The 14,352-nt window shown below is 34.9% G+C and overlaps 1 protein-coding gene across 1 annotated transcript; it reads right to left on the bottom strand.

The window, feature by feature from the left end:
* Positions 1 to 141: 141 nt before the first annotated feature.
* LOC107777100 (glutathione reductase, chloroplastic) lies at positions 142 to 11,318 on the bottom strand. The gene is given in 17 exon segments (XM_075256945.1): positions 142 to 537; positions 883 to 936; positions 1,961 to 2,060; positions 2,487 to 2,600; positions 3,725 to 3,789; positions 3,926 to 4,033; positions 5,467 to 5,540; positions 6,066 to 6,147; positions 6,618 to 6,692; positions 6,947 to 7,043; positions 7,143 to 7,216; positions 7,598 to 7,801; positions 8,165 to 8,236; positions 8,376 to 8,445; positions 9,146 to 9,210; positions 9,991 to 10,141; positions 11,134 to 11,318. Coding segments are annotated over 17 exon segments (1,668 nt in total). The 5' UTR covers positions 11,304 to 11,318; the 3' UTR covers positions 142 to 444.
* Positions 11,319 to 14,352: the final 3,034 nt, after the last annotated feature.

Genomic DNA, 14,352 nt, shown 5'->3' with positions numbered 1-14,352 from the left:
GAAGTCTTGACTGTATTTGATTTCATGATAGTGCCACGCATATAAATGTGTATAATAAAAATACAGAGAAACCCTTAATAGTTTTGGTGATTAACAGAAGAGGTACAACAAGATAAAATTATAAATTGAAGATGATAGAGATACTAAACGCGTAAATTATATTATAATATTATCGCCAAATCATTGCGAAGTGAAACTTGCTGCTAATACAATTATCAAAAACCAAACTAGTTTTGTTCAACATGCAGATGTTATTTGCCAGCATTCTCTGTTGGTCCTCGACATATTTTAAACCAATAAAAACTGCATCATGTAGCAAAAACTATGAAGGGTTAAATAGATTTTTCACTACCCTATATATATGTAAATATTGTACGAAGTATTTTTTTCTTTTCCTCAAAGCTCCATCTATGTGGTAGTATAGTTTCATCACATCTTACATCTTCATAGATTTGTCTTTGGTTTGTTTGAAGAGACGCGCCTCGTCTCTGAACGCATGGTCACAAACTCCTCTGCAGCTGAAGGGTGAATTCCCACCTGGAGTAATAAATAGAAGGAAAATAAATGAAAATAATATATAGCTTGGTTAGAAAAGACAGAAAACTGAAACAAAAAATAGCACGAAACAACTCAATATCACCATTCTTTAGTGATGAGGATTCAGTCTATAGGGCAACCATTCTAGGGAGTAGTTTTTTTGAGAAGGTAACAAATATTATTCACAAAATTGTACAGAGTGGGAAAAATCCAAGAAGCATATCCCTCTTCTACCCTTGGACGGATTCTATGAAATCAATTATTGAATGTGTTACTTCTACAACAATTCTATTGTAATAAAAAACTTGGTCTTTTAGGAAGAGATTGTAACAATAATAGACTTACTGTACTGTCAAACTGTTCCTTGGTTGCTCCACACTTTAGTGCAATGGCAATGCCCTGTTGGAGGAAGAAAAAAATTTTGTCAAGCAAATGAATATATAGAAACCCTAGAGTAATGGCAAAAGGAAGAAATCCACAAGGGGCATTAATGATGAAAATTTAAAGCTCATCCATCATCCCGGAAGAAGCCATATTGTCACTTGATTCTATTATTTACTTAAATTAAGAAGAGAAAAAAAAATCAAACATTTCATTTTCCGAGATTGACGCCCTTTCTTCCATCTCCATATCAAAAGGCAATTCTCATTTCTTAGGCACTGGGGAGAAAAATCATTGAAGATTACCCATCAAAAAAAAAAAATCATTGAAAATTTATGTTCCCTTTTTGGAGCCAATAGTGGGAGAAAGAGTAGCAAAACTTGCTCACATAGTGCATGTAGGGAAGCAATGATGCAGGAAAAATGAAGACAAGTGAGTGATAACCTAATATTAAGGGCCCTCCACCTCTAACCATGAGGTTTTAGAGGTTCACTTCAGCAAGCAAAGTGGGGTAAGCCACTATTGAGACTCCTGAGTGTGGGGTTTCAGCGGTGAGGTTTACCATACCTAGAGGACAAAATGGACGAGCGGAAGAATGAAAACACACACGGGATGCATATCAACAAAACCATGAAAGCATGTCCTACATGTTGGGAATTGGACCCCACACTACAAAGATGACAAAGGCAGTGGGGCATAACATTTATAAGTAGAAAGACATTCAGCAAAGACATGTGAACTACGAAACATAAAAGGGAAGACACAGTTTGAGGGTCACTTAATGATGGAAGCTGTCAACATTTTTATGGAACAAAAAGGCTGCCACCCTCAATGACGATGAAAATTAATTGAGCAGTCATATTCTGCTATGAAGACTGAAATGACCCCAACTACGTGGCATAATACTCAAAATTATTCACAGTTGAGAAACTCATCCTGGAACTCATAAAAGAGGAAATATACAAGGTTGAAATTACCAAAAACATAGAAAATGTAAGTGTACGAATAAATTATATGCAGCAATGACGAAGAAAATACATGCCTGCATGATTTCAGGTGCATCTGGACCGCACATGGATGCCCCCAAAACTTTATCTGTCTCGGCCTCAACAAGAAGCTTCATTACTGACTTCTCTTGCCGTCTGTTACATTATGAATGTTAGGAATTAGTTGCCACAGTTCTACTTTTTATTAGTGTAATCGATTTGAAACATCATGCCATCGAAGAACCTAATTATATAATAAAATGGAACACTGCTCAAGATTCAACACATAACACGTCTCCAAGATTCAACACTGCAGTCGTTCAATCACATGAATGTGACATACAAGAAACCTGTGGTTATCCAATATCCAGTACTCATAACATATGCTGATATTACCATTTTGAACAAATAAAAAGATACTGAAAAGAAAAAATGGGTCACCATTGTAGCTTTAGCTTATTTGCACACAAGAACCGATTTAAGAGCCAGGTTAAGAAGAATTAGCTGTAATATATTGGTCTTTAATGGTACTCATTTGGGGCAACCTACTGACAACAAATCAAAAAGTAATTAGGTGGGTACCCAGAAATGGTGTTCTTCATTGGATTGAATGTTGACGTGTAAACTGAAACTTCACCATTTACTTGCTCTATGGCCTGTTCTTCGCTAAGCCCCACAACAGAGAGAGGCGGGATGCTGTCCAGCAAAAAATAAGATGCTTGTTATAGATCCAACCAAAAACACGAAACGAGATTATAATCTCAGTGATTAACCTCAAAGAACTACTTTCTACCAGGTAAGGGCTTACTTCACAACATTGAAGCAACCAATTTCAAAAGCGTGACAAAGAAAATGAGAACTGATAAAAATAGTATCCATTGACACTTCCGAGCTAAAGTAACTGCCACTATTGGTATTAATTGCCAATTTTCTTCTCTAGATAATTTGGTATCACTAAAAGAATTCACCCGCAGTCTTCTTAGAATCATCTATTTCATTGATTAGTTTTCATCAATTGACATCAATGTTGTAAAGACAATGGACTTTGGGTCTAATTCAACCACAAAAATAGCTCATGACTTGAGGATTGTCCAAGACAGTATAAAGAGACTACACTACAGTTCATTCCCTCAACCTATGTGAGACATTTTAACACTCTCATAGGCTCAGTACAGGACATCTGGAGAGTAGATAACATAATTTGGGCCTAACATCTAGAAACATAACAGGGATTGGTCTGACTTTGTTATGATGTAAAGAAAATGGACCTTAGGCCTAACTCAACTCTAAAAGCTAGCTTATGAGTTGAGTATTCTCCAAAATCATTCATAAACTACATGCTATTCCTTATGTTAAACACTCTAACAGACTTGATCACCAATAAGGACTCACTTCTGCTGCTGTCCTCAAACCACTTCCCAATATGTTTCCATAAGCTTTTTTTTGAGATTGAACTCAAGAAGCCATTTTCTTTGGAGAATGTTTACATCAGCTGTCCTATGAGATGGAATTCAAGTAGCCAATTTCTTTGGTGTCATGTTTTTCCCGCTAGAACTCAGCTCTCTATGAACGGATGTCAAAGTTATTTACTTCCTCAAAGAGACTTGGTAACTCTAACAACTATATACTGGAAGATCTTTCTCAAATTGATTATACTAGTTTGAATTATACTGATAAAGAATGCCAGTTAGGAAATGATATACACTTTGTAAAGGACTAGGACAAGCTATTTGGGATGCAGCGTTACAACAGATCACAATAAGGGTTTTTTTTTGGGGGGTGGGGGGTTTAACAGTCAAGAAGGTATATCAAAGAGGTACCAGAACACAGCACATGGGATATGCAAGTAGTCAGGCTTGGTAGGTTTTCCACCGAAAACAGTTTTCTGCAGACATGAAGCACAACAAAAGTAAGCAGTTATCTTTCAGAAGATAACAACAAGAGCAACAATAGCAAACCCGAGAATCCAACTTAAGGTCAAATATAAAAAATTAGCAGATAAAAGCATAAGAAAAAGTTACCGCGAAACAGGTTCCTTCCATCAAAGCAACTGGAGTAAGATTCATTCGATTGGTAACATCACCGATGGCCCAAATGCTCGGTACATTGGTGCGAGAGTACTCATCTACCTGGAACAGAACATGCAGGTATCTCTCAAGACAATAACATGAAAAATATTTTACTTCACTGGGAAATACAGCAATTTGCTAAACAGTTACCAATAAAATGGAAATATTGAATACAGAATGAAACAGAAGCATGTTTACAGAACTGATGCTAGTAAGAAAATTAATGAAATCATATAATCTGAAAGAGGGTATTCATGATCCAATGATATAGGTCGATTGATTTTTGTTGATTTATAACAATATTAACTAGTATAGATTCACAGACAGCCAAGCAAGCTATGTTTTTCACTTGGTTGGAAGTATAAAAGGGGAGGTGCAATCTTCTACATGTGAGAACACACTAAAGACGTGAATGACATGTTGCTACACTTCGAAGTATCTATCAAAATATAGTGGGCAATGCTGGCTGCAGTCGAGAATGTGGTGTTCAGCTAAACTGTCAAAATAGGAAAAAAGATGTAAGGTGTAGCTCCATTTGGCTCTTTGTAGGCACCTTGGAGAGAAAGGAATAGTGTTTGAAGGTGTGAAAAATGATCTGTAAAGATTAGGGCATGTTTTCTATTTCTAGTTATTTTTGGGTGCATCCACGAGATTCCTGATAGTATAGATGATTGGATGTTATCTGTAAAAAAACACATCTTCGTGCAAGTCCTCTACTCTTTTTCTCCACGTGCAAGTTTTTTTTTTTTTTTTTGATTTGCACCGGGTGTCCGAGTCTCTTTTTTCTATTTTTTTGCAAGTTCTCTACTTTAGTATACCACCTGTATACTTAAACTTTTTCGACAGCCTCAATGAGATTATTCTTTATAGAAAACAACTGTTCTTGATTGAAAAAGAAAAAAAAAGCAATTATTCATTAACTTAAGTTAGTACTGAATATAAAAAATACTGAATTATTATCAATTTAAAAGCAAGAAATTATTTTGCGAAAAATTTAGAAGCGAGAAATTAAGAAACCATATGAATCATGCATAGTGACTAGCATTGGAAACCAACTAACGTTAGAATTTCATAAACTGGAAAAAAGGAAGTAGCATTTGAAGACTCATAATGCAACTTTTCCCCTTATTTTAGACTCTTCAATGTGCGTGGTGGATCAGCAGACAAGATGAACAGGGATGCACATTAAATAAAAGTAACCCAGATGAATAAAACCACCCACACTAAACATAAATTATACTCAGTTAATCCTAAAGTCCTGTAACTGCCTCATCAAATCTCATTCCTCATAACACATTCAATAGATGACCTTATCCCATTAAAAGTGAGAAACTTCACGTTCAACTTTATAGCTCAAAACAGTATCACATTTGCAAATATGTGGACCACATCTAACAAAACCCACAATCCCCCACCAATTGTCATTTCATAGATTTTCATGAAGAAAATAAATCAGGAAACTTGAAGAATAGGATAAAGCATGTTCTAATAACCTTCACGGCTTGCATCTTGTCAAGCTCAACACCAACAGCATCCAGATTCAACCTTTTTGTGTTAGGGAGACGACCTGCAATACATAGTACTGAGCTGCTTAGACTTTGCCGAAAAATGAAAGGGGTTTTTAGAAAAGGATAAAAAGGCATTGTTAAGAGACACAAGCACTGAAGTAACTAGAAAATGGTTCAATATTAGTCTTGGCAACAGACAGGAATACAGAAAGGGGAGAGAAGAATAGGTGGAACTTCCAGTTGTATTCCACTGCAAGTCTAAGCAATTGGATTAACAATATTTACAAGCAATGCTATTTTTTGTCATTCTTGATGCTTTATTCTGTACAATAGGGAAATGTATTCCAGAACTTATGTCAAAATATTGGTTATAGGTCATGTCAAATTTCAATCAAACCAGAGGTCTGAGAATCACTTTTATATTTGATGGTAGTACTGAACCTAATTCCCAGATGTGAGTTTAACTTGTGAGGATTGAGGAGAGTATACTTGGACAACCAAAATCTATTTTTGACCAACCCAATAGACTTGGTCACCATCTTCTTACTTCAGTCCTATTGACTATAATCATGATATAAAATTACCAGTTGCAAAGAGCACAACGTCTGCCAATATCACTTCACCATGGTCTGTGTGCACTTTGATACCATCCTCTGTCTTTTCAAACTGAAATATTAGATTGCAGTTAGAGCTAGAAAATATGAAATGCAATTACTCGAATCATATGCCATAAAATCATAGCAATGAAAATCAACAGTAAAACTATGTTTTCTTCGGTTAAATGGAGTAGGAGAACTTTCTTTTTATAGGTAAAATGGAGTAGGAGATAGGTAGCGCCTCCTTTTTTTTGGTTGGGGGGGGGGGGAGGGGGAGGGTAGAGAGTAGGTAGTGCCATTAGAAAGTAACGTGCAGGATAACCAATCAACGTAAATTATTTGCTTTCTTTTTTGCAGTCCATTTCAAACTGGATAAAGAGATGATTTAATTTCTCTTTTACTTCTTTCCCTGTCATATCAAACTGTAATTGTTGAAGACTAAAACCTTATGCAAATATGGAAAAATTCAACAACTTCCTGTGGAACTACCACCGAAAAACAAGCTGTTCAGCCTCTACACAGCCATGGGAAGCAAAGTACCTTAGTCAATGTCGTGCAAGGATGCATGGTGATTCCTCTGCCTTCAAGATTTCTTGCAACAGCAGCTCGCAAAACCTCTGCAAATTCAGTTTGGTAACATAACAATGTCACATGAGGTGTCACAAATTTATAAATTATAATCACCAGAAATCACCAAACTTCATGTCTTACAGTGATTCACTAGAATAGCATTTTTCTTTTAACTTTGATTTACATAATTATAGTGCAGTTTATTCAATGAAATGTAGTCTCACTTCGATAAGAACCCACTTACGACAAGAACCCACTAACTCTTTTTAGAAAAATAGAATAAAGATAATGTACAATACGACATATTTTCACCTCAGTGGAAGTTCCTTTCTGAAACATAGATCCACTGTTGCACCCATTCCTCGCCATATTGAAGCAAACTCAACAGCAATGTACCTGTGACCATGGAAGTATAAAACCTATTTCACATCCTAATTCATCAACGCAAACGAATTCAACAAAACAAAGAAAACAAAGATATGGATATGTACAAACCCTCCACCAAGTATCACAACACGCTTTGGTAACTCTTCCAAGCTCAAGGCTTCATCTGAAGTTATGGCTAGCTCCTATTTGCACAACATATAGTAAGCAATTAAGAAAGAGAAAAAGTAAAAGACATAGAGAATAGCAAATTAGATGCAAGATAACCAAGGAAAAGAAGGGGACAAGATAATACAATCAGCAAAGAGGAAAGATAAAAGAGAAACTACTAATTTATATTATTTTTTTTAAAGATGGAAGAGAAACCATGTAGATAGGGGCCGAGGAGGGAGCAAAATAATAATCAATGACATTGCTAAACTTCCAACTAAACTTATCTCACACAGATTCTAGATTCAAGTTTTTCATAGATGTAAAAAACATGCCAAAGCAGAGCTCCTCAAAGTTTAAGCTCCACTCAACCAGGTTGTTGCAATAATTGTGAATTTTAGATGAATCTGACTCACCTGTCCCGGAATTCCTGGACGATGAGCCCTACTACCAGTTGCAATTAGAATGTGCTTCGCCGAATAGCTTATCTTGGTGCCATCCAGTTGAATTACCTCAACTTCATTTGGACCTATCACCCTTCCCTCACCTTCAAAGAGTTTAACTCCTGCATTTGAAAGTAGCCTCTTATAGATCCCATTTAACCGTACAATCTCTTCAGTCTGCAAATTTGCAACACAACATTAGCACTTTGAATTTATTTATCACTAAAAAGGAAAAACACAAGGGCTAAAAAAATGGACATTTCTGTTTCTGCATGTAAAAGACATTAGTTTGATGAGGCATCCGCATATTAGCCTCCGCAGTGAATACCGTATAAAAGCTATCTAATGTGTGTTTCATTTGCCAGACGATGTTGTTGCTCCAGTCAAAATTTCTTGTTTATAAGGAGGTCAAGCTCTCCACAATTTCTCCACTGTACTTTCCCAGAGAAATGGCAAGTTCTAAGATAGAATTTTTAGATGAATTACTGACTCAGTCCCTATCACATACAAAGTTACAGTTCTCAAAGAAGTTTGAACTACCTTCTTATGCAAAAGTTTCTTCCAGTTGAAATTGACTCTCTCATTCACTTCCCAACCATAATTCCTTGCATCCTGCAGGTCAACAAAAGCATCAATAGACTAAATTATCGGCTTGCTCTATACTGTTGTGTTCTCAAACTTAGCTAAAGGGTGGAAAGATAGAAATAGATAGCTTTGTAAGCCAAAAGATTTTGTAGGTGTGAAGTTTCACCTCCAGCTCCGGCCCATAGGCTGCTCCATAAACCAAAATCTTTTTAGGGACACAACCACGAATAACGCACCTGCATAAAAATGAAACTAGGGCTTAAGTTTTACTATCAGGAACTACTGACTAACATAAACAAACTTGACATAGATTTTTCCTTTCGTTCGATAATGAACCTAATAGCTGATGGGAAATGGGAAATATTGCAAACTCTTCATCACAGAGCACCATTACTTAACATTGAAGGAACAAGAGATGAAAACCCCAATGACCGGCATATATATGGACATATTTATAGATAGAAAAATTAGAATTTTTTGTGTGTTTATTTACCTTCTTATATACATAACTGAACTCTGAATAGTCACTTCCATAAAACATACTTGACATAATTAGAAGTAATAATATTACTGGTATAAGTTGTGTAGAGTGCGGATGATTTTAGATACCTCACAGACAACATCTTCAATGTTCATACAGTGGCATACAGAATTACTTTGTTGTGCAGAATAAGCTGTTCCATTAATATTTTTCTAATTCAAAAATATGCACGGACAGTACTGGCTATATTATATTTTCATACTGCTACCGAATGCTTCTACCACATGAGTATTTTTATTTTAATGAAGAACAATCCTTATTCTTAAGGGGCAACATACGGACTACATGAAAGAGAGCCCGTTTCCAATTATAGCTATAAACCAATATAAGCAAAGCCATAAACACAAAATAGTCTGCAACTAAAAAGGTTATAAGCCAAAGCATGATAAACTTACGTTCCACCAACTCCCCCACTAAGTTCAGAGCTGATAGGATGAAATGGAAGCTCACAGATCGCAACCTTCAAACACCATTATCAAATTCTTGAGAAAAGGAAAGACGAAATAGTTCTTTTCAAGGACTAACAAAAAATAAGTAAACATCTGCGGTAAGAACAAGCAAAGGAATAAGAAAAAACATGTTTCAATACAACCCTTGAGAAGAGATGACAAAAAACCTCGAAAGTTCTAATTAAGCATATCACTTATAGATTACTTCAGTTAATGGAACATAACACGTAAAGCCATCAGATAAAATCTTAAAGATGCTGCATCTTAAATTTATCAACATTTGATTATGCTGGTTTCTCCATCCACCTATCTGTGACTAGAAAGCTCTGTCTGTTTAATTGAGTTTCACAGAGAGAAACTTAAAATACCACCTGAATGGAATAATCAAGACTTACGATGGACACCAATTATCTAGATTAGCTAGTACAGAAGAGACCACTGACTACTCAAACCAACAAATAAGGGGACAAATCATTATGACTGCTTATTCAGCTCGCCATTGCTCTTCAATTATGCAAACTGAAATTCATGGCTCATGATCACACAGACAATAAAAACAAATAACCGACAAATGAAACCCTGGGACAAACTTTTATTAGCTTCAGCACATATTTCAACTTGTCATATCCATCAGCAAAACCAATGGAAATTCAACCGTTTCAAGCAACCTTAAAGCTACAGTTGAATGGAAAGATCCCAAAGACTCCGATTCATTGTTTCGAACTAACTACTATGTATCATTAAAATTAAAATAATACAAATCATAAGCAAATTGCAGAAGTACTATATACCTTAGCTCCATATTGGGCAGAAAATCGACCAGCTCGAACCCCACCACTTCCAGCACCTATTACGAACAAATCAAAGTCATAGTGCTGTTCTTCTTGACCGGATTTGTCCAACTCTCCATCAATCAGCATCTTCCTAGCCATGATTACAAGTCTGTACAAACAAAACCAACAAAGGACAATTACCACAAACAGTAAAAAAAATCACCACTACTTCTATATCCTGTTTAGCAGCAAAGAATATGTCAGAAAGAGAAAGGGGAAAAAAAAGAACCCTTGTGATAAGCACATGAGAATTACCAAAAACACTTAGCGTTTCGAAAAATCATAAACCCCAATATTTGAACCGACCAATTAACTCAAAGATGCCTAAAATGATAAAAAGAAGAAACTGCTTTGTAAATAACTCACAAAAATAACACCTTAAAACAGTAACTAGATTTTATATTTTTTTTACAACGGTGTTGTCCGGGCTAGCTTGCCCTCACTCACTATTTCACCAAATACTTAGTACCTCTGACCAGCATAGGTACTGTAACTCTGTCCATCAAGGCTTAGACAGATGTGAAAAAATCACCTAGTATTTTTTGCCTCCGCTAGAATTCGAACCTAAGACCTCATGGTTCTCTTCCCAGTTCATCGACCAGTAGAGCACACCATCGGGTGCCTCGTAAACCCCAATAATCGAACTGACCAATTAATTTAAAGATGCCTGAAATAATAAAGAAGCAACTAATTTGTAAATTAACCTGAAAAATAACACCATAAAACAGTACTAGATCTGTTTATACTTTTCTGAAGAGGACCATTTATTTCTTACATCAAGCCAAGATTCTTTTTTTAGGATGGTGGTGTCCGTGCTAGCTTGGGTACACGGACACTATTCCACCATGCTACCTCCCACCAGCACAGGTACCAAGTAGCCCTATCCACCAAGACTTAGTCAGATGAAATGAAATCGCCTTATGTTTCTTTTTTTTTCCTCCGCTGGGATTTGAACCACATACTCATGGTTCTCCTCCTACTTCGTTAACCACTGGGCCGCACCCTTGGTGCCTAGATCTATTTTACTTTTCTGAAGGGGACTCTTAATTCTTATATCAGACCAAGATTCTAAGCAACAAACTTAAGAAAGAATCACAATACCTTAATGAGTATGAAGCAGATAGTAACCGAGTAAAATTGATTTCTTTCAGCTCAAGGAAATAGTACAAGGATCCTATGAAACTAAAACAAACCTGGTCTATATATACTCTAAAAGACGTGTGGGAATTGCATAGCTGGGGTTGAATTAAAATATACAAATAAAGAATCATTTATCTGGTTTTTTAAATTAAAAATAAAATTATAGAATGATTTATATAATAATCTTAGTCAAAGAAAAAAGTTGTCAGTGACTACGTCAAACACAATGGAACAGAAGAGAAGTCAAAAAATAAAATGATTTTTATTTCCAAATACAATAATTTTCCTTTTAATATCACAATAGAACAGTAAAACAAAATACAAAACAAATTCCTTTTCGATAACCCTAAAATCAATTCTCTCACAATCAAATTCAAACACGCAAAAAAAAAAAAACTAAAATATTAGAGGATTTCGCTGAATGCTGAAAAAATGGAGTTACGAGTCGTTAGAGAGAGAGAACGAGATTACTTTTACTCGCCGCCGGTAGACGATTGCCGGAGAACTCAACAGAGAATTAATTGTAAGTGCTGCTTTGCTGCAGAGTGTAGAAAACCTGTGACTGAGAAAGGAGAATCCGTATTTATAAAATCGGATGAACCGGGACTGACCGGTTCAGCTACGAGAGCATGCAAAGACCGGAATTGATGATTAGTACGATAATTAGAGTATATTAGTAATAGATTTTGAAAAACTAATTTCCTTTCGTATCGTATGACAACCAACTAATAAATTAACCAAACCAGTCCCAAATAGTAGTAGTTTTATCAAAATTAAATTTAGATTAAAATATATAATATTGTAGGAAAATAAAAAGTCATTTATAGTACCTTATTTTTCAAATTAGACTTAGTGCTCCAATTAGTAGTGTTAATTGAGTGAAACATAATTTAGAGAAATTGTATTATGATTAAGACTATTAAATGTCTTCCTTAAGAATTGTAGAAAAATTATAAAAGACAAATAATATGGATCGAAGAGAGGACTGATTAGTTCATTATATTTTGTATTCATCGTTTTTTCCTTTAATTGTATTCTATTCTTAATTAATACGCATTGGTTTCGAGATTCTCAAGTACTTTATAGTTTGAATAAATTTCGAACTACATAAAGTATTAAAGTACAACTATTCCATTTGTTTAGGTATGGTTGATTGGTTGTTAATTGTTATAATGAAACTTCTCATATCTTATTTTTAGAGGAAATATGGAGTTTAGTGGACTTAATAATTGAACAAAATATGTCATTTTCCATAGGTATATATAGGACTAATTTTTTTCTTTTTGAGATTTTGATAGAAGACATGTCATGCTTACTGCTTAGCCATCACAGAAGCTGAGTGGTGATATTGCTAGAATAAAATATGCACTTATTAAAGTGTTTGTTGTACAATATTACAAAAAGAATTATTACAACTTTATATCTCAAAAATTTAGGTATAACTTTCTTTAAAAATTTAAGCATCATATTAAACTTTGGTTTTAGGCTCCGCATATACTTGAGTCGTCCCTGTTAGACCACCATTCTTATTTATCTTTTTTTCTCAAATTTTCACAACTTTTTCCTTTTTTTTCCCTTCTTCTATTCATTTTCGCTTGTGATGTTAAATCCTTTACATAAAGTTTCGGTTTTGAAATTAATTGTTCTTTCAGTTACAGCTTTATGCAATCATGGATTTCTCCAAAAAAAATTCAGTTACACCTTTATATATGCATCACTTAATTACATAATTGAATGAAATCTTCATCTTTATATTTTTAAACCACTATATAAACAAACATACTATATCCAAACACCATGCAGAATGGTTTAGCATAAATTGGTTTATTGCTCTGATGAGTGATGAATGAGGTCATGGGACAAGCCATTAGCAATTCAAAGTCATTTTCTAATTTTACGTATGGCATCAACACCACTACTATATATTTGGAACTCCGGTTGTATCAGCATCATATCATACTATATAAACAGGGGCGGATGCAATGTCTTACTAGCAGGTTGAACCCATAACTTTCGACGCGGAGCAAAAATTTATATGTAAAAATTTATTAAAATTATAATAATAGTAGGTATGAACCCATAACTTTAAAAATATAATGGGTTCAATGTTAAAACCCTTAAAAGTTGAACCCATAAAATTGAAATCCTGAATCTGCCTCTGTATATAAATACTAGCTCTTCCTTGATCCAAAACCAGTCCCATGGACGTCGCAAAAGGAGTCAAGCTTCCGCTAGGAGTTTAAAGTTTCGTGGATATCATGGGGGGTGAAGCAAGCGACGAATAAATGAAGCAGGGGCAGGGGCGGATCTACCTAGGAGATTAGGGGTGGTATGGCACCCGGACACTCATAAAATTTTATTTATGTACTGATGTTTTACTAAAAAAATATAAATATTAAAAGAATAGCACCCCAAAGTCACAATTGATTGTGGGTGCCACGGGTAAGCTGCCCAATTTCCAGACACGTGACTCGGGATCGAAACTAAACGCATTCTGTAGCTGGTGCTTGTCGTTTTAGTTCTCTTCTTACTTTCTTCTTCATTTTTGTATTTTATCTACTCTTTTTTATATTTGTTCTCTTCTAAAATCTACTTTTCTTTTTAATTTATAGTTTTGCGTATGTATTCTTTTTATTTTTAGAGCAAAAAATTATTCTGAAATATTGAATGAAGGTTATTGAATCGAAGGTCTATTGGAAAGAAAGGGTAAGATTACGTACACGCTAATCCCCCCCTTTTGGGATTATACTGAATTTATTATTGTTGTTGTTGTTGTATTCACCCAATATTATATTTTCTTTACTATACAATTTATTTTTAAAGTGATGACAACGATAAAAATGATATTAATCTAGCTCTATGTAGATTAAATAAGTGTATTTGCTAACTTAATTTTTTTTTTATGTTTTTATTCATATTTAATAGAATTTGAATTGAGCGAATTAGATCGAGCTGGACAAAACTTATTCTGTTTGGTGATCACGTATTTATATGCACCAAAAATCTGCTAAATTAAATTGAATTATTTCTAAATGGATCGTACCGAACCGAACTAAATCAATATGGGTTTAACCGACAAAATGTATACCCTAATTCAATCTCCTTCGGTAGTAGTAGGTTTGCATTAAAAATAGTGGCACCCATAATCATCAAAACCTGGATCCGCCTCTGAGCAGGGGA

This window comes from Nicotiana tabacum, chromosome 7 (genome assembly GCF_000715075.1).
Source record: "Nicotiana tabacum cultivar K326 chromosome 7, ASM71507v2, whole genome shotgun sequence".
NCBI lineage: Eukaryota > Viridiplantae > Streptophyta > Magnoliopsida > Solanales > Solanaceae > Nicotiana > Nicotiana tabacum.
This window is presented reverse-complemented; position numbering and strand designations above follow the sequence as displayed.